Raw genomic sequence first — 22,188 nt, 5'->3', positions numbered from 1 at the left:
TATCATGGTCTCTTATCTTATGACTTAACTTTCGGTGAAGTACCTACTGAACATCTTCTGGAAATCCAAATATACCACATCTACTGGTTCCCCTCCATCCACTCTGGTTAAGACTTCCTCAAGAAACTCCAATAAGATACTCAGATATGACTGCCCTTTCATAAATGTGAGCTGACTCTGCCTGATTAGATTGTGATTCTTTAAATGTTTTGCTGTTACTTCTTTAATAATTGATTCCACTTATTTCCAACAATAGATGTTAGGCTAATCGACCTACAGTAACTTGCTTTTTGCCTCCCTTTTTTTGAGTCGAAGTGTCACATTAGCAGTTTTCCAATTCTCTGGTACTGCTCCAGAATCATTGGGTTTTTGGGAAATTACAACCAATGCAACCATTATCTCTGCAGGTATTTAATTTAGAATCCTAGGATGCAAAGCATCAAGGACAGGGGACTTATCTGACTTTAGCGCTATTAAGATATCTCATTCTACTTCTTCAACGAAGGTAATACTTCATTATGCTTCTCCAAAACATAAAATCCGACCACTATTTTGTTTCCTCTTCTTCGCATTTTCCAGTGTTTCTCTAATTTTTGCTTTCAGACAGCAGTATACCTGTTGCAGGCGCATCCTGCATCTTTTGCTTATTTCTCTTTTTGCCCCATCACCATTTCCTTTGGCACTGGTGACCAAACACTCTGGCATTGAGTTTCTCCTGTTTTCTACTGTACCACAGTTCTTTTTAATCTTGCCCCATTCTTTCCTTGCTCAAAACCTATTATATTACAGGCCATTGATTTGAAATGCTTTACTCTATTTCCCTTTGCAGATGCTACCTAACCTGTCGAGTATTTCCAGGATACCACTATTGCATCTATTGATCTTGGAGATTCTGTACTTACTTGAATCACAGTAAAATTACATTATTGTGGTTAATCTGTAAAATCAATCCTTCTCCAAAATGATCATGTGCTCTGAACTTAACTGCTTTATTTTTTCAGCTCCTTAAAATATTTCAGAAATATACATACAAAAGGCTTTGTCTGTGCAGTGCAGATCTCAAATGAGCTCTTATCACTTCAATTTCAGACTGTGTCACTGAATAATTAAATTATGGACAGTATGCTGCACTTCTGGCAGAGTTAGTTCATCCACCCTTGGTTGAGATGTGCACCATGAAATTAGAGCACATATCCAGGAAAGACCCAATATAATACCTACCTTAACAAAGTGGTCAAGTGAGGACAAACTTGACATGAAGTTGATGACTGGCAATTTTCTATTATACACCGCAGGACTTCAGAGGCCAACTTCTTCACTAAAAAGAAAAGGAACACAACAAGAATTATGCATTGTGGAAAAGAGTATGTTAGATAAGGAGCAGTTCATTGACTTACACTTCTGGTGACTGAGGATATTTCACAACAATGCCCAGTCCCCACAGTCTGCTCCATCACTAATTCGTGCAAAAAAAAAACCCACAATGGATGCATGACTGTCCAGTGAGTTTGAGTGCACCTTTACTCACGCAGTCTTGAATCCTAAAAGTCTGCTGCTGGAACTTGAACAGATGATCAGATAAACAGTTGCAACTTCAGTATGAAGGAATTATGGCATCTACAGAGGAAAACCGCCAGCTGCAAGTTCCTCTCCAAGCCGTTCACCATCTTGACTTGGAAATACATTGCCGTCCCCTCAGTGTTCCTAGGTCAGAATCCTGGAATTCTCTCCCTAACAGCATTGTGGGTGCACCCACACCAAATGGACTGCAGCAGTTCAGGCAGGCAGTTCACCACCACCTTCTCCACGACAACTGGGAATCAGCCGTAAATGCTGACACAGATGGCAGCCCCACGTCCCATGAGTAAATAAAAAGAAAAATCTGTGAACTGCTTTGGGGCTCTAGACAGTTGCAAATTCCTCTTCTCGTCCATATAAGAACAAAATTCACAGAAATCCATAACACTCTCTGAAGTCCTTTTTGAAGAAATCAAAGGCTTTAAGGCATCTTTAAGTATAAATCTGAACAGAACCTCAGGCACCAGGTCACAATCTATGAAGGATGCCAATAACCAAGACACATAGATAAGTCCAAATCTAATTCGTGCAAAAAAAAAACCCACAATGGATGCATGACTGTCCAGTGAGTTTGAGTGCACCTTTACTCACGCAGTCTTGAATCCTAAAAGTCTGCTGAATTCACAACTACTACAATGGTTACATCAACTCTTCCGCTTCTCATCAGAACAAGGTTTTTTTTTGCTCCTGTGACTCTTCAACACTACCTGAACTGGAGGTTAGCATGAAGACATGATTCAAATAAGTTAAACTAAAAAAGTCACTTAAAACAGTTGTCATGGTGATTATTTCTTTTAAAAATCTGTGTGAGGGCTAAGCAACGGTAGAAATATGATTCAAGCTTCATTACTTAACAATGTGCTCTTCCTGCATCAGGAGTAAGAGATACAGTGTGATTATTTAACATGACGTACAGAATTTCACATCTAACCTTATAAAAACAGGACAAACCAAATGCACAGTCTAGTTAAATTAGATTAGGTACGAAACAAAGCACGGCACATTGCATAAATTGAATGGGCAGATAATTTAGTTCTGTATTTCACGTTATTTCAGTGTATTCTAAGAATGGTAGCTTATGTAATTTTAGATTCCAAATATCAAAGAAATACCACAGCACTCAGCCTGATTCGCAAAGCTCAATTAATATATGTTGCACTGATCAAAAATTTCTGACAGAATTCAAACTATTCGACCAAAATGAATGATTGCAAAACAAACTGAACCAGATAAACAATTCCTGTAAACTCTTCATTATTTATTTTTGCTTTATTTCATTTTAGAGCATGTGCGTAGATTCAGCATTGACTGTCAGTCTGCTCTTCGTGCAGATGCTCATGTGGTATCCAACAATGTTGTGATGTGACAAAGGAAGTGGCAACATTTTCATTATTTTAAATAGCTGTTGTGCTACAAATGCTACATTCAATAAGTCAAGCATATTTTTCCTCTCCTGAGGATACTGTTTAAGTTTAAAAAAAATCTACAGTAACATAATTAGGCCAACACGCCCCAAAATCAGGCAACTTCCCCAGGGTTAGATGAGTCTATCATTCTTGTCACAGCAAACTACAAACGAGAAGGAAATAGAGAAAGGTCAGTGATGCACCATTGTCCCTGTTGGAATGTAAACTAAATAAACACTGATTTGCCAACAGGTCTGATTGCCTGCATCAGAACTGAAAGCATTCATTGCTCAAGTGGGTATGTTAGATACATCATGACAGCACAGCATCTTATCTTGGGAGATGAAAGGACAAAATAAATATACTTAACATGCGTTAAGGTTATCCTACAGTTAAATGTTGCACACCTTCAATTTAAGACTCCAAGTCAATGAACTAGTTGTGAATCCTTTATTTTTCCAGCTGTTTGGCTAAAATCTGGTAATAATACTCCACAGTTAAAATGTTACATACAAGGCTAATGAATTAGATACCAAGTCTTGGAGCTTCCACTTGATTCCACTAGCTATTTTAGTGCACTCCCCAGAAAGTGGCAAAGCCAGCACGAAAGATGGTGGTCTATTAAGTTCAAATTATATTCAGTAAACCAGAGTTTTAAGATATGTAAGTATTTTTTTAAAATCCTGAATTTTCATACTTTACGAACAAACTCACTACTTAGTTTTATACATGGAGATTGATGGCTAAGTCTGCATTTATGGCCCGCCCATAACTGGCCTTGAAAATGTGGTGGTGACCAGTTGTCTTATACTGCTACAGTCCATGAGGGAGATCTAGGATTTTGACCTCGTCACAGCAAAGGAAGAGTAATATGATTCCCAATCAGGTTAGTGGTGGCTGTAAGGGGAAATTGCAGGTGCTGGTGCATCTGATTGCTTCTGGGTATTACAAATTGTGGGCACGGAAGGTACTGTTGAAGAAAATGGTGGTGGGGTGGTGGCGGGGGTGTGGGTGGTTAGAGCAGTGCATCTTGTAGATGGTACACACTGCTGCAACTGTATGTCAGTGATGGTGGAGAGATTGAATGGTGAATGTGCATGCCAATCTCGCTGAAGCAGGCTGTGTTGTCTTGAATGATATTGAACTTCTTGAGCATTACTGGAGCTGATCTATCCAGGCAGCTGGACAGTATTTAATCTTATTCCTGATTTCTGCGTTGTCAATGGCAGACAGACTTTGGGGAATCCGGAGATGCCTTCCTCAAAGCACAAGTCCTAACCTCTGATGTCTTCTTGTAGCTAAAGTGTTTGGTTTTTACAGTTCAGTGTTTGGTCAATGGTAACCATCAGGATAAGGATGGTGGAAGATTTAGTGATGGTAATATCGTTGAACATCAAGAGATAGTTAGATCCTCTACTGCTATAGATGATCTGTAGCTGCAGATCCTTTGGAGGTAAAACTGGTCATTGCCTGGCATTTCTGTGATGCAAATATTATCTGCCAACTATCAGCCCACGGCTGAATGCTGCATATCGACATGAACTCCAATGTAGCTAGAAACAGTTTCATGGCCTTTTTTTAAATCTTATTTTCAGTAAATTAAAATCAGACTGTTCACAGATGGTAATTTGACACTGTGATTCAAAAGGTGAGAATCCCATTTTCAATTGTACAGGTCAAACATTACCAAGTTAATTAAAACTTAAGAAGAGGAAAAATTAAGTTAGCTCCTGTGCCACAGCATGGAAACATATTTGAGAGAAAAAGAGGGAAGATATTTCTTTTTAAACAAACGATACTTTCAAGCAATATTTATAGAAAAATTGCCAACTGTCCCAAAGCAGAAAACCTACTCTTATTTTTTTGTCCTCGATTTTTCCACCTTTTCAGAACTTCTGAGAGTTGCCTGAATATAACAACATTGGCATTATGGAAGTGTTTGCTACTTAAATTACTGATTTCCCGTACAGAGAAACAACAATATGGCTTAGCAATGGTGTTTTCTTTTTGTTTATAGATGAAGAATGGAAACATTAAGACAAAATCAATTATCAACAGGAGTTAGTAAGAAAACGTACCTTGTGGTTCATTCACAAATATTAAACATTTCAGAACGGTAGGCAGGAGCAACTTTGCCTCACTGGCTGCATCACTACTTTGGCTTCTTTTGAACAGTTCGTGGATGAATGACAAGACCGATGCTAACCGAGGGGGAGGAGCGTGAGCTCGGAACTGCATGTAATTTTCACTGCGGAGAATAAGGTATGACAAATTCAGGAGTTGCAGAAACTGCCCATGCACACTGAAAGTATTAATGTTGAATATCTGTGCAAATTGCAACAAAGTCTTAGTATCATCATTTGTTGTAATCATTTGTTAAAGAGACCGCATCACAAAAAGGCCGGAATATGGCTCGTGAGCTGTTTGATCTGAAGGTATTCAGAAAAGAAGCACTGTGAAACTTACTCTACTGGACAGTATTTGGCCTATTTATGTACAAGGATTGGGAATATGATTGGGATGACAGACTGCCTTACAAGTGCTTTTATTTGTCGATACTGTTGTGCTAAACCATCAGGTTTGAAGGGAAACTGATCAATTTTCACTGAATCATCATTTTAAAAACTAGCATGTTATTTGAGCAGATTGCATGTTGCTTAAAAAAGTGTTGAATGACACAGCAGGACTGTGCATATATTTTTATAGACAGCATTGGGTGAAACATGAATGATCTGTTCTTGAATATACCCAATGTAACACTGAATTGACAGAGTATCATAATTTTTAACGGGATGAAATAAAAGTCTCAACAATATCTTTAATCTTCGTAAACTCTACAGACCAGTGATAAAAAATCTAAAAGTAAGTAACAAAATTCTTACAAATTAAGCAAAGTGACTTTAGAAGATATCATAAATAAAATGTTAAGAATGTATAATTCAAGTCCAATTGTATTTTCTCAGTATAACATTCACTTGTTTGTGAAGTGGCAGGTACTCAGTGGGTATTTCATTTTACATTTCACCCCACAGATCTATTTATCATTATCCATTGCTGTGGTTACACTTTAAGTGGAGCTGCCAGATATTAATAACCAGATGATAACCATTAATGACCAAGGGCAGCGCAGTGGCTCAGTGGTTAGCATTGCTGCCTCATGGCGCCAGCAACCCGGGTTCAATTCCACCCTTGGGTGACTGTGTGGAGTTTACACGTTCTCCCCATGTCTCTGCGTGGGTTTCTGCTGTGTTGCTCCAGTTTCCTCCAACAGTCCAAAGATGTGCAGGTTAAGTGGACTGACCATGTTAAATTGCCCAGTGTCTAGGGATGTGCAGGCTAGGTGGGTTAGCCATGGGAAAGTGTTACAGGGATGGGATGCTCTTTGGAGGGTCGGTGTGGACTCAATGGCCAAATGGCCTCCTTCCACACTGTAGGGATTCTATATGACACTGCTAACAATTATGACAAGATTGTGCAGGTTCTTTTTATTGATGGAAGACACAGGACTTCTTAAAAGTAAGTATAACATATGAAAACAAGACCACAAAACAATGTTACTAAGAATAAGTTAAATATTTCCTTATTTACAGCCTATATTCACTAAATCTGGTCGAAAATACATAAATAATACATGGGTGGAAATCAACATTTCAAGTCATTGGTAAATTATTTTACGATAAATACACTTGGATGCTGTGATAAGAATAGATTGATTTAACAGGATTCAAAAATTTCTTACATTATGACCAGAAGAACTGCCTTCCTCAGAGTCTGACGTTGAGGCATTGCTATTGATTCACAAAGTGCAAGTAAGATTGGATGATTCACAATGCTCAGCCCAGTTGGAGATGATGGAAGAAAACGACCAAAATATTGCTGAATAATATTCCGCAGCTGTTGTTTAACATACGCAGTCTGAACTGTAGTTTGGCCAATGATAGCTGACAGTCCCTGCAAAGAGAATTTCAGAGCACACTCAAATGATATCTAACTCATCATTGGCGTGTCAGGCTATATCACTCTTGGTCCAGCTCAGTTACAGCAGATTCCAAGTTGGCTACAGGTTGCTTGCTCATCAATTAGCCAACTCTGCTGTACATTCTGTCTGACAATGCAGCCAAGACAATGTGGTCAAGGTAGAAAATTTATTGTTGAGAGACAAGTTAAAAAAAATTCAGGTTACAAATGTGTCTCAAAATGAATAACTTTTAAAGAAAGAACTACTTTTGTTTAAGCTGTTCAAATCATACACAGAAACACAATAGTAATCAGAACTGGAGTGTAAAGAAACATTGAAATATCTGCCATAAATCGAATTAATTTATGCAAAGCTTCTTGTGAAATCAAAACAGCACCAATCATGAAGTTCAGGTTAGGCTTTGCAGAACCATTCCCCTCCAGAGCTGAATGTAACCTTGGTTCAAACACGAACAAAAGAGTGAAATTCTAGTGCTGCCTTAAAGTAACTGTCCTTGACTTCAAGGTAGCATTTGACCAGGTTTGGAATCAAGTAGCCCTACTAAGACTTGATTCAAGGTAAATTAGGAGGAAGATGCTCCACTGGATACATATCTAGTATAAAGGAAGACAGTATTAGTTGTTGCTCTTAGCCCTTAGCTCTGTATGCCTTGGCATCATAAATGCACATCAAAATACTTAGAGTCGTAGAGTCATAGACCGGTACAGCATGGAAACAGACCCTTTGGTCCAACTTGTCCATGTCGACCAATATCCTAATTTATCTAGTCCCATTTGCCAACATTTGACCCATATTCCTCTGAACCCTTCCTATTCATATACCCATCTAGACGCCTTTTAAATGTTGTAATTGTACCAACCTTCACCACTTCCCCTGGCAGCTCGTTCCATATACACACCACCGTGTCCGTGAAAATGTTGCCCCTTAGACCCTTTTTAAATTTTTCCCCTCTCACCTTAAACCTATGCCCTCCAGTTTTGGACTCTCCCAACCCAGGGAAATGATCTCGTCTATTTACCCTATCCATGCTCCTCATGATTTTATAAACCTCTGCAAGGTCACCTGTAAGCCTTCGGTGCCTTTGGGAAAATAGCCTCGGCCTATTCAGCCTCTCCCTGTAGCTCAAACCCTCCAACCCTGGCAACATCCTCCTAAATCTTTTCTGAACCCTTTCTAGTATCACAACATCCTCCCTATAGCAGGGAGACCAGAATTACACACTGTATTCCAAAAGTGGCCTAACCAATGTCCCGTATGGCCACAACATGACCTCCCAACTCCTGCACTCAATGCACTGACTAATGAAGGCAAGCATACCAAATGCTTTCTTCACCACACACACTGCTGGAAAAGCTCAGCAAATTGGACAGCATCTGTGAACAGAACTCAGAGTTAACGTTCCGGAACAATCATCTTATTTGTGGAAAATTGATGGGGGAGTTCCACAGGAAAATATCAGCAGTCTAACTGAGACTGTCTACAGGCCTTATTCTCCACAAGTTTAAAAATGAGGAAATTTGCTGAATATTGTACAAAGTTCCACTCCATGGATAACTCCTCAGATAATGAAGCAATCTATGCTAACAATGTAAAAAGCACAGGCTAGGAAGATCGTTAACTGCTGAGGATCAAATAATATTTACACTACACAGGTGTGAGATAATATCATATCCAACAAGATAGAATCTAATCAGCATTCTCTAACCATCAACACTCCAGACATCATCATTAACGAGAAACTTATGTGGACTAATCAGTTAGATACTATGACCACAAAAACAGGTCAAAGGCTGGGAATTCTACAGCAAGTGACTCAACTTGTGATTTCACACAGACTGTCCACTACAGACATGGCAAATGTCATGAGTATAATGGAATGCTCACCACTTAATAGGATGAGTGCAGCTCCAACAATAGTCAAGAATCCTGACACAATCCAGGGCAAAACAACCGCTTAACTGGCAACAATCCGACACCTTAAGCATTCACTTCCACCACAGTGACATCAAATGTGTACTATTTACAAGATGTAATGCAGTAACTTTCCAAAGCTTTTCTATTGCACTTCACAATCACAAATCCTTTATCTCTTGGATGTCCTTACAGTACAGGAGGCCACCATTTGGCCCATGAAGTCCACAGCAACCCTTCAAAGAGAATCCCACCCAGACTCAGCCCCTATCTCACAACTGCACATTTACCACTGCTAATCCACCTACCCGCTCACATCCCTGCACACTCCTGGGCAATTTAGCATGGCCAATCCACCTAATCTGCACATCTTTGAACTGTGGGAGGAAACTGAACACCGGATAGAAACCCACGCAGACATGGGAGAATATGCAAGCTCCACTCAGCGACCCAAGGCTGGAATTGAACGCAAGTCCCTGGCGCAGTGCAAATCACTGAGTCATTGAACCGCCCAGTTATGTCATAAAATGTCTGCATGAAGAGCTGAGTTCATTTTTTACAACCATTTTACAACCGATGCCTAAATTCCCTGGAAAAATGAGAAGCTGCATTCATGAACCACTACGGTCCTTGGTGTGCCAGCACCCTCTCAATGCCAATTGCATTGGGCTGGTGGCACAGTGGTAGTGTCTCTAGTTCTGGGCTATAAGACCAAGATTCAAGTCTCATCTGCTCCAGAGGAGTGTCACAGCACTGAACAGAAACAGCTGAATTGGGTGTTGGCTTCTGGTCAGCACAAGGGTCCAAATGGGAAGTTGGGAACTGATGTTTGCTATAGATTTTCATTAAGACCTCTGTAAATCTCTGAATGTCTTTGGCTGCTTAATCCAAGATATGGATACTGGTGTGTGAAGCACCTACAACACATGCACTGCAGTGGTTCAAATACACAGCTCACTGTCCTGTTTGCAAAAATAATTTGGGACGGGCAATGAACATTGCTATGGCCAGTGATGCCCACATTTCATGAATGCATGAAAATAGCCCCTCTCCCATAAATTAAAACATATAGAAAAATCAAGATTTTCATCTCCTGGCTCCCCAATACCAGCGCATCATCTACAAATTTCAAGTTATCAGTGTATTGGAATGCTCTCAACTTATATAGAATGGGTATAGCTCCATCAAAATTTAATAAACACAACAGCATCCAGCAGAAGACATCCTCCTTGATTGGCAACCCATCTATCACCATTCCTTCACCACCAACACGTAATAACGGCAGTATGACTCATCTATAATATGCACTGCAGTAACTCACCAAGCCTCCTTGAATGGTACCTTTCGAACCCATGACCTCTACCACATAGAAAGTCAAGGGGAGCGGATACAATGGGAACACCGCCACCTTCAAGTTTCCCTTCAAGTCACAGATAAGCCAGACTGGGAATTATACCATCATTTCTCCCCCTGTGACTAGGTCAAAATCACAGAACTCCCTTGCAATTGGCATTGGGAGGGTGCTGGCACACCAAGGACCATAGTGGTTCACGAATGCTGCTTCTCACTTTTCCAGGGAATTTAGGGATTGGTTGTAAATACTGGTAAAGTCATCTACACCCACATACCTTAAACATTTGTTTTGAAAGATGCAGGATTTTCTTCTTTGCTTCTTTCTCAAGCTGATTTTTGAGGACAAAGATAATCCATGGTGCCCTCATTTCTATGTCAAGGTCTGTTCTCTCACCGACTTTCCCCATCTTTCACACCAAGTACAATTGGTTACTGATCTTTATTTTAACTATTCAGGCCATCTGTGCAGCTGCCTCTGCCATCTGCCAACTTTTGTCTGTCCCTGACTCTTGTCACACACCCCCATTATTATTTGTGCTTCTTTTACTTTCTTCTAGATATTATTTCCTTCAGTGACTCACATTGTTATATTTCCTCATTTCCTTACATGTGTTTTCACTTACTTTGATTACCAGAAACCTTTCATAACAAGCTCAGGGAAATAGAGAGCATTTCATTTTAAATTTAATTTTCTTTTGTATATTTTTTAATTTGAAATGCACTTTAACTATCGGATCTATCCTGAGCCACCAAATGATCAGCTTTGCCACTTGAAAGTGGCAGAATAACACCATAAAGAACAATGTTTTATAGCTTAACTGTCTAATAAATGTATTAAACAGCAATTGAACAAATGCTGCTTCTAAAATAGCATAAAGCCATGAACCATAACAAGCTAACTACTGTAAAATTACTTGTTAATGGCTACATATTTAATAATTAATTTTTAATATGCAGTTCATTTTCTTTCGTTTATCTCACCAACTACATGAGTGTCTGGTTTAGAAATGCTTTACAGAAATTTCAGACAAATTCACCTTCAAGACAACAGACAATATTTTTGCCTTTTTGAAAACCTCACAGACATTCACCAATTTGAAAAAGGGCAAGCTAATAAATTCTTTCAAATTCTAATACCTTTTATATTTTGAACCTTAATAGCTCCGTCACATTTAAAGAGCTTCTAATCTGCACATTTATGCTCTAATTGACGAACTTCGTCATAGAAGTTTTTTTTTCCATTCACAGTGAGTGGGCATTGAGAGCTACTACAACATTTATTGCCAACTTAACCATCCTTGAGAAGGTGCTGCTGGGTGCCTTCTTGAACTATTGCAGTAAATGGGTATAGGTACATGCAGAGTGCCATTAGGAATCACATTCTAGGATTTTGAGCCAGCAGTGAAGGAACATTGATATAGTTCTGAATCAGGATAATGTGTGGCTTGGAGGGGAACTTGCAGGGGGTGGCAATCCCATGCATCTGCTGTGCTTGTCCTTGTAGGTGATAGAGTTCATTAATCATAACAAATTAACTGAGGCAACATATATTAAGCCAAAGCTTTATTTCTGACATTCCAAGTGATGATTACCCCTTATAGATTATGACAATATTAAATATATAAATTTTTGATCCTCTCCTTTAATTTGTTACACAACTTTCCACTGTTCCACAAGCTGACTTTTCCAATAAAACAATACTGTTCCCTGTTTAATACACCCTTGCCCAACTCCTGAACCTTCAGTACCCCAGCTTGCATTCATCAACACTGATCTTCAAATTTCGTTCATTTCCCTTTTAAAAATTGTCACTCCTCTACAGGAACTGATTAATGCTCATCAACACTCACTTATACAATCCCAACTCTCTGCTCCCTTTTAGTGCTGTGATTGCTGTGTCAGTAAAAAAATATTTACGTGGGCATCATTGGCAGGGTCATTAATTTTGCCCATCTCCTACTGTCCCCTAGAAAGTAGGTGGTGAGCTATCTCCTTGTGCTGCTGCAGTACATGGGGAGCAGGCTCACCTTCAGGCCTGTTAGGCACAGAATTCCAAGATTTTGACACAGTGAAGGTGAAGGAATAATCACACACTGAAGTTAGGATGATGTGTGTCTTACAGAGGAACTTACAGGTAGTGACAGTCCCATATATCTGCTGCCTGGGTTTTTCTAGATGATGGAGATTGAGAGTTTGCAAGTTGCCCTCAAAAGAAGACTACAGAGTTTTTGTAGTGCACATTGTAATGGACAGGGAGTGAATCTTAAAGTGGTGCATGTAATTCCAATGAAGCAAACTACTTTTGTTGTAGTTGGTGCCAAACTTCTTGAGACCTGAAAAGTGAAGACTCTTGTGACTTGTGCCTTGTGGATGGCTGACAGGTTTTAGGGAATCAGGGGATGATTTACTTGCTGACAAATTCTAAGTCTCTGACTTGGTCTTCCAGCCACAGAATTCATATGTCTGATCTAGTCCAGTCTTTGGCCAAGACCCCCACCACCCAGGATATTAATAGTGGAGGATGCAACAATCTCTGAATATCAAGGGTAGATGGTTAGATTCTCTCTTGTGGAAAAAGGTCATTCCCTGGGACATGTTTGGCATGAATGTTTCTTGCCACAAATCAGCCAAAGCGTGAATCTTGTTCATTTGGACACAGCCATTTTAGTGTCCTAAGAATCGTGAATAGTGTCAAATGTTGTGAAGCCATCAGCAACCATCTTCAATTCAGAGCTGTGATGGAGTGAAGGTCACTGATGAAAAATCTGAAGATAGTTGGGCCTAAGACGCTACCTTGAGGAGCTACTGTAGCAATGTCCTTTGGCTGAGCTGACTTCCAACAACCAAAGCCATCTTTATTTGTGCTATGAGATAATGGGAACAGCAGATGCTAGAGAATCCAAGACAGCAAAGTGTGTAGCTGGATGAACACAGCAGGCCAAGCAGCATCTCAGGAGCACAAAAGCTAAAATGCGTAGTTCTTTTAAGAGATATGTGCTATGTTAAGTATGGTTCAATCTAGTGCAAGTCTTTCCCACTGATTTCCATTGACTTTAGTTTGGGTAGGATTTCTTAATGCCACTCTGGTCAAAAGATTATTGCCATCATTGTCTCCTCATCTCTTGAGTTCAGTTCTTTTTCATATTTGGTCCAAGTTGTAAAGAGTTCAGGAGTTGCAAGACCCTGGTGGAATCCAAACCGAGTGTCAGCGAGCAGGTTATTGCTCTGCAATACCATCTAGTACCAACTAAGTTAAGTGATGAAGTGCTAATTGGCCAGATTGGATTTGTCCTACCTTTTTCACGAATAGCATATCTGGCAAATTTTCCAATTTGTCAAGTAGATGCCAGTGTTGTACTTAAACTGGAACAGTTTGACTTGGGTGTTACTAGTTCTGGGCTACAAGTCTTCAGTACTATTCAGTAATGTTCATGTCACAGAAATGTCGTTCATGAACAGTTTCAATCTCAAAATATGTACGAGTACTGATATTCAAACTTTAGAATTGTCAGAGGATTGCATGATGAAACACACAAATCATGGTGCAATTAAAAGCATTCACATGAACTTACAAAATTACGACTTCTATTGTAATCTTATATCAGCAATATTTAAAAATGTATATTCTTGTTCTCCTCAGCTCATGCTTGCTTCATTTGTATTAACAAGAATCTTCGCTGATCTGCCAAAATAAATTGTACAAACCAGAAGGGAAAAGCAAATTATAGTACTCTATAATGTTAGCGTTTATTGCAGTATGATGATCAGCTAGAACGTTGGTACTACAGACTGTTTTAATACTAAGCACCACAGACTTTAGTGCTTTTTTCCTGAAGCTGGTGAGGCATCATAGAATCTGGGCATAATATTTACTTCCTCACAGCAGCGTTAACAACAGGATGCAGGATCCATCTGTATTGCTCACTGCTACATAACACAAAGGGCAGTGAGATCTGAAGAAAAGAAATAATACTCAGAAGCCAGACGGTAAATAGAAATAAAAATATCAGATGAACATTTCTGGGAGTGGGGGAAGAAAATAAACCTCAGGATATTCCAAAGCCAACAGCTGTATGACAGTGACAGAGCTCACCTGGAGATACAAAGACAAGTTATCTCGGATGGCAGACAGCATTGCTGGGGGCAATTCTTTGTTCTGTTGCAAGACTGTATGTGGCAACAGCAGACAATCGATGATGCGGAACAAGAGCTGCTGAGCTTTTGAAGTGGACAATATCAGTGCCCAATATTTGACAATGCAGCCTGTGTATAAAAACAAAATAATGCAATTCAATATGTTCTCACCAGGATTAAGGCACATCATTTAATTTCTTGTAATTCTCAACTTGATTTCATGTTTTAATTCATCTCAAAGCAATAGTTTTGAAATGATAATACACGCTTCCATTCCGATAATATTTTACATAATTGTTTTCCGTTCGGAGATAGTAAGAACTGCAGATGCTGGGGAATCTGAGATAACAGACGCTTGGTTCACACTAAACAACTGCACTTCCCAGTCACAAACCATTTCAACTCCCTCTCCCATTCCTCAGACGACATGTCCATTCTGGGCCTCCTGCAGTGCCACAACGATGCTACGCGAAGGTTGCAGGAACAGCACCTCATATCCCTCTTGGGAACCCTGCAGCCCAATGGTATCAATGTGGACTTCACAAGCTTCAAAATCTCCCCTCCCCCAACGCATCCCAAAATCAGCCCAGCTCGTCCCCACCTCCCTAACCTGTCCTTCCTCCCACCTCAAGCCCCACCCCCATCTCCTACCTACTGACCTCATCCCGCCCCCTTGACCTGTCCGTCCTTCCTGGACTGGCCTATCCCCTCCCTACCTCCCCACCTACACTCACCTCTACTGGCTCCATCCCCGCCTCTTTGATGAGTCTGTCTCCTCTCAACCTAATTTCTCCTCTTTCCATCTTCTATCCGCCTCCCCCCCTCCCTATTTATTTCAGAGCCCCCTTCCCCTCCCCCATTTCTGAAGAAGGGTCTAGGCCCGAAACGTCAGCTTTCCTGCTCCTCTGATGCTGCTTGGCCTGCTGTGTTCATCCAGCTCTGCACCTTGTTATCTCAGTTTTCAGTTCAGATCAGTTTTATTGAGAAATTATCCATCATGCTGATCCAATATTGGGAGTTGTGATAAACTACTCACAAGTAGTTGCTGGCACATCATCATCATCATTTGCACAGTTTTGCTGTTGCACACGCAGAAGTTACTTTGAAGAAATAGGCCATTCAGTCCACTGAGCCTATGATAACGTTTATCATTTTTTCCTTTGTTTTTATCCCATCTATACATGAAACAGGAGCAGGAGCAGATCATACTGATCCTTGAGCTGCTTTTAGGATTCAATATGGTCACGGTTGCTCTTCAGCTTCAACTACAATTGCCTACCCGCTCCGATTAGCTCTTGGGCTTTTTTTTAAACCAGGGTGAGGCAATTGGAACAGAAGGAGAACGCTCTGCTCACTCTCGCCTTAGACTCTCAATTGAGCCTGCTCTGCCATGCAAGAGGTTCATAGCTGATCTAGTTGTCATCTCATTGCGAAACTCCTGTCTATATCTTATAACTCTTGACATCCTTATCTACCCTAACTTGGCTCTGAGTAAATAATTCAATGACCTAGTCTCCATTAAATTTGGTGAACAGAATTCCACAGACTGAAACAGAGACCCTCTGAAAGAAATTGTTCTGTATTTCCATCTTAAAAGGGAGACCTGTTATTGTTAAAATATGGCCTTTGGTTTGAGTATTTTCCCCAGAAACAATTCAACTGGTATTCAGCCTACAAACTGCTTATAAGGTTTTACTTGTTTCAAAAAGATCATCTCTCATTTTTCCTAAACTCCAATGAATACATATCTGTTTCTAATTAACCTAGCCCATTGCTTCATAATTTAAACACTTCTATCATATAGTCAGAAAAGTCATACTGTGCTAATGAAATATTATCATGTCATTATTACGTCTAAGATTTTATTACAAGGCAGGGGTGGATTGCTGTTTTAAAAACTACAGCTACATCAAACTGTGGTGCCTGATTTAATGTCCTTTTGACCAACAACCTAATTTATTATTCTTCCACAGCACTGTGTGCATTTTTTTATTCAAAAGGCTGTGAACACCAATGGAATTGGTTCAGGTGGTTGCGAAGGAAGGAATTAAAGCATACCTTTGACTTCCAACAGTCAGAATTCAACAGCACAAAATGGTGAAAAATCACCTTTCTGTTATGAAGGAGATACATTTCGGTTTGTGAATTACATGGTCCTATTCATTCAATAAAAATGGTGCAAGTATACCTAAGGCTCTCATCTCTGAGTCAGGAGATTGTGAGTTCAAGCCCCACTACAGAAATTCAGTACAAAAAAAAAGGCTGGCACTCCAAAGCAGAGCTATGGGAGAACTGCACTGCCAGAGGGACCATATACGCTACATTAAATGAAAACTCCATCTGCTGTCTGACTGGGATGTAAAAGATCCTTTGCTAGCACTTTTAAAACAGCCGGTGTTAATCCCAAATCAATATTTATCCATCAATGAATATCACAAACACAGATTAACTTCTCATTGTCCCATCTCTCACTGATTTTGAGAGATTGCTGTATACAAATTGGCTGCATGTTTTCTTCATTACAATATTCCAAAAGTGCTTCATAGGCTGGAAGAGAAGACACTTTGCAGCATCTAATGGCTATGAAAGACACAATATCACTGCAATCGTTTCCTCCATTTTGTTTCTTTAGCTTTTCCCAGTTTGTGTGTTTTCTGGTAAAATTGGACAAACTAAACAGAGTGAACAAAAAAACAGAAGATTCTCCTGCACAATGCAGTTGCAGTCTACAAGTTGAAAGATTTGCAGTTATTTTTAATTATTATTTGAAAGCAGTCAGTTATGTATTTTGAGGAAGGGCAACATAGCAGTCATGGAACGTCTGTGGGTTTCCAAGAACCAATTACCTCCTAAGTTAGTTTTCAAAAATGTCCAACTATTTAATGGTTCTCTCAAAAACTTTACACTCGAATGGTAGGTCTTTACACAGCTGCAGGTTTAATGAAATAGAGGAAGGTTCTAACTGTTTGCTAACTTGCAAATAAAATTGTCTTGCTTTCGTACACTAATAATCTCATTGTAAAAAAAAACTACTTTAGAAGTAATGGCTTGTTGCATGAAAACAATCATCTCAGTCTCAGGGTCATTATTGCTGGAGCTTGTTAAGGTATTGCCCTAGACCCAAAAATCTTCTTGTTGATTCCCTCCAGCACAAAGCCAGAAGTGGCTATATTTGCTGATGATTCCACAGTATGTTCAGTGCCATTTGCAACGCCTCTGATCGCAAGCACCAAAACCAAAATAGAAATGTCTGGAAAAGGTTATCAGATCTGGCAGCATCTGAATGAATTTTCAGTTTATGTTTTGGGTCCAGAGACCCTTCCTCAGAAGTTCCTCACCGTTCTGAGGAAGGGTCGCTTGACCCAAAAAGTTAACTCCGATTTCTCTCCACAGGTGCTAACAGACCTGCTGAACTTTCCAGCAATTTCTACTTTTGTTTCTAATTTACAACATCCACAGTTCTTTTGGTTTTTAAAATCTATACAATATTGGTTGCTTCAAAGCGCTTTCCAAATCTAGGTCCTCATCTGCTTAGAACAAGTGCAGCGCTTCATGGTAGCACCACAACGTGCAAATTCTCCCCCAAACCACACAAGCCATTCCTACACCGTTGCTATGTCAAAATCCTACAACGCCCTCCATAAAAACATTTGGATGAGTTTACATCATATGGATTACCGCACTTCAAGAACATGGGCAGTACCATATTTTCAAGAGCAATTAGCAATGCACAATTAATGCTCATCTTACGAATGATCCTCACATCCCATGGTCAATTTTTAAAAAAAAACTAGACTTTTACAAAGTGCAGTAGTGTCATAACTGATGCTGGAATCTTTATATGAAATCAAAAATCAGTTTCATATCTGAGGAATGTCAAATTTCCCCTTTCTGATGAAACAAAACACAACTTTGAAATAATATGTACACATGAATTTTCCTTCTACATTCATCTCATGCGCGTCCAATCACTTATTTTCCTCTCTGTGACATTCAAAACAAAGGGAAGGACAATTATTGCCTGTTACTGCTAACTGTGAGAACACTTCAAAATGATTGCCTGCTTATCCGAAATGATGGCATCACCATTATTGGACAAATTGAAACTGCTTTGGCTTGGCTCTGAATTCAAACTGACGTTGGAAAAAAAGGAAATTCTTGCCACAGAGATTGCTCCACCTTTGTGAGCTTCAATGGTGAGCATTTGTACTTCATCATTTAGTACAAAATCAGAGGTAATGTCTGCGAACCATGCTCAATGCTGATATCACTATATTAATTACCATATTAAAATGAATGAAAATGTGCTTTTGTACATTGGCTGTATTTTCAGCCTGTAAGCAAACCGGTCCAGTTGCTCTAATCTTAGTGGAACTTGACATTCTGTTACACATTAATTATAGCCAGATTCAACCTGGTTTTCCTCAATGACATCTGCATGATTCTGACTGTGCAACACAATAACATTTAAATTATATCTCTAATTGTACGGCACAGCTAAAAAGGTCCAGAAGACATGAGCATTCAAATTCAATCCAGTAAAAGATCCTAAAAATTCAACCATTTTATTGCACATCATTTAATGCAGCTTGAACATTTTCCTGTAATGAAACAAAATCTGTCATAAAAACATTTTTTATTAAAAAATACACTCCTTGAAAAGCAGACAATTATCCAATTAAGTTGCTTGGAAATGAAATGCAATATTTAACATTATAAGTAAACAGATTGAATGTACTTGGGTCATGTCCTGTACAAGGTGAGTATGGCTTATTCTTTTTCTTTGCACAAACGAATAAAGAAATGTTTTTATCTGGCAAATGTATTTTTTGCCACAGCTGATACTTTTACCTCCTTCGGCTTAGCTATTTATTCAGATCTCCACTCTCATTTGAGATGAAAGGTCTCAATCTATAACAAAGCATTTTTAACAACACACACAAGATCAAAGTGGAATGCTGCCAAGGGTGAAATTTATTTCACTAATATCACCAACTAAGCCAAGCAAAGTCTCTTGTTTTAGTTGACAATGATCCGTGTGCTATAGATCTCTGCTCTGCTCTGCTCAACTAGGTACAATATCTCACACTATGCAATTTATAATTATTGATACCTCTTCAAATCATATTCAACCATTTATTTCAGTATTTCAGCCCCTTGAAGGAAGAGCAGTGGTATTAGAAACACCCTATTTTTACCAAAGAAGACAATAAGTTTCCTGATAAATTAACATTATTTCGTAAATTGAAGTAATTTACTTAAGATCTGATCAAATTAGTAAGAAATTTATCAATATCAGAATGTTTTGCAAATTTTAGGATTTCAACCACATGATACATTATCAACCGAGTTCATGTTCTTAAGACACTGTAGATATGAATAGAACTTCAAATTAATTGTACTTTAACATTATACTTTTGTTTCATAAGAGGACAGACAGAGGAAAGGAGAGCAGTGGAGAAGGCACAGAGTGGAAGATGCAAGGTGAGGGGAGAAACAAACCAAGCAGGCGACACTATGTGACTCTTACAATGAGACTTCAGACTTTTGTCTTGTACTTTTTTGCCGGACTTCACCATACTTAAAGGCATAGGGAAGGCTTTTGTTGGTGTTTGAGAATGCAGTTAGCCTACATTGTGTATTCAATAGGACAAGAGATGATTTTTTTTCTAATGTATGTCGGATGATCGTCCTGTCACACCTGATGACACTCTGCATTGTTCAGTGGTAGGTCACTGCATTGCGTTTAGCTGTGCAGCTAGTGTCATCTTTTGCAAGATGCCTGGAAATGCTCTCCCCAGATCTTCTCCCCTTTTAAGGTTACCTTTCAGCCTCTTGAATTCGATCTCCAACTCTGTCAGGTTTTGCCAAGACCCTGGACTGAACTGCGCTCCAAGTCATGGTGAGACCGCCTGCAGATTCAGTAAAGGCCATAGCTTTTGGGTGGAATGTTGGGACTATTGAACTGTCATCCATCCAACTGGAAACTGCACTATAAAGTGGGACTTTCTCCCAAGAAAGGGGCAAAATTCTCACCCTAAAGTAATTAATGTCACTGGCAGCCATTGGTATTGTAGGTGGGGTCCCCAGGACCTAATAGCTTGCGGGGGCAAGACACCCTGTAAAGTTCAGCTCGGATTACAGTTTGTAACAAACTGTCATAAATGACTGGCTTGGCCTCACATGCGTCAATCGGTGTCAAACTCTGAGTCCAAATTTGAAGATGGATATGGAGGCATGCGAGAGGATGCAGAAAGGTTTCATTAGAATGGCTTCAAAAATGAGGAACAGTTGGTTCCAAAGATGCATTGGAGAAACGGGAGCAGCTGTCTTTGGATGAGAAGGTCAAGATGAGTAGGTAGGGATAAACTGCTCCCATTTAGGCGAAGGTTCAATAGCCAGAGGAAACCAATTTAAGGTGACTGACAAAAGATGTAATGGTGGCACGTAGAAAGACTCATGAGTAGGGCTGGGGGTGTTCCTTGTTCATTGGTACAGAGTGCCTAATCGAGGGACTTAACATCAGGAATGGAGGCCCACTTGCCCTTTTCACTGACACAATACCTCACTCCCACACCCATAACGCCCATCCTATGACCCACATTTCGATATCACTCACTTGTGGCCCTGCTCCCTCAACACCCAAATGGGTGTATCACTGATGGCTACTCAATACCACATGCACAGCTACCCATCTCCTTCTGACTGACAGATGACAGGGGGCAATATTTCCACCACAACAGTCCTTCCTTGATCCCAGGGAAGACCTGCCACTGTCCAGTTATGGACCTGATTGGCTCTTTAATGTGTCAGGTTTTATGAAAAGAGGCACTGACGGGCTCTTGCTGGCTCTCCCAGCTAGTTGGTGAGATTACTGTCACTTACATTTAATGTCATCCACGGTCTGCAATTTAAATTCAACTCAAAATATTCAGCAAAGATACGTTGCCCTATTTAATTCTACCCATAGAAAATGGAGTAACACTAACACAAAACCGTTGAACTTAAGAATGAGTTGTCATCCATGATTTTTCCTTCCCTTTTTAGAACTGATCTGACGCTTATGCGTACCACCAGATCACAAATGACAACACTGTGGTGATTGTTTGAGTTTTCTTACCCTCTAAATCATGTCATATTAATTTTACTTCAAATGGTTTTCTTTTGCCAAAAGAATAAATACTTAAATTTCATATTCAACAGATCTAAATGCGAGGAACCACCTCAACGCCCCATTTCATTTGAGTCATGATGAGTTGAAAGGTCACAATGAAGTCACTATGTGGTGTTCACTTCATGCTAATGGAAGATGATTCTTATATTACAGACAACATTAAAAGAGTAAACAACTTACTTTTGACTTAAGAGTTGGTTTTCAAACACCACAGATATCATTTAATGCGTAGGACAAAAAAAAGTGCCGTTTTTCACAAAGGGAGATAAAGCTGTAAAGTACATTCCTGGAGTTAGTAATTGAAGCAGAGACTATGCCAGCATTTAAGAGAAGGTTTGAAAAGTATTTGAGGGAAAAGATGAATAAATGGAAACCAGAAATTGCTGGAAAAGCTCAGTAGGTCTGGCAGCATCTGTGGAACGAAATCACAGTTAACGTTTCGGCTCCAGAGACCCTTCCTCAGAACCAATGATCAGAACAGAAAAGAGAAGAACTAACTAGTGAATTAATAAATGTTGGAATGGTGGGGTCAGCCTGTACTGGGCTACTGCTTCTGTGGGGGGGAGAAAAAACAGCAAAATGCTGCTTTGGCCAAACGATCCACTTCCATATTGTAATTTCTAAACAATTCTGTCGTAAACACACTGTGAAAG

General features: G+C 39.6%; 1 protein-coding gene across 2 annotated transcripts in view; it reads right to left on the bottom strand.

Annotated features, from left to right (window-relative positions):
• The window catches only part of mms22l (MMS22-like, DNA repair protein), a 133,691-nt gene that overhangs the window by 5,557 nt on the left and 105,946 nt on the right, over positions 1-22,188 (bottom strand). For both annotated transcript variants that reach the window (XM_048531220.2, XM_048531221.2), the window contains exons 20-23: positions 14,321-14,490; positions 6,724-6,935; positions 5,063-5,232; positions 1,222-1,318 (exon numbers count right to left, since the gene is read on the bottom strand). In XM_048531220.2, the coding sequence (XP_048387177.2) occupies positions 1,222-1,318; positions 5,063-5,232; positions 6,724-6,935; positions 14,321-14,490 (649 nt within the window). The remainder of the gene's footprint in view (positions 1-1,221; positions 1,319-5,062; positions 5,233-6,723; positions 6,936-14,320; positions 14,491-22,188) is intronic.

Source organism: Stegostoma tigrinum, chromosome 4 (genome assembly GCF_030684315.1).
Source record: "Stegostoma tigrinum isolate sSteTig4 chromosome 4, sSteTig4.hap1, whole genome shotgun sequence".
NCBI lineage: Eukaryota > Metazoa > Chordata > Chondrichthyes > Orectolobiformes > Stegostomatidae > Stegostoma > Stegostoma tigrinum.
The sequence above is the reverse complement of the archived record's forward strand: the minus strand, read 5'-3'. Positions and strand labels throughout refer to the sequence as shown.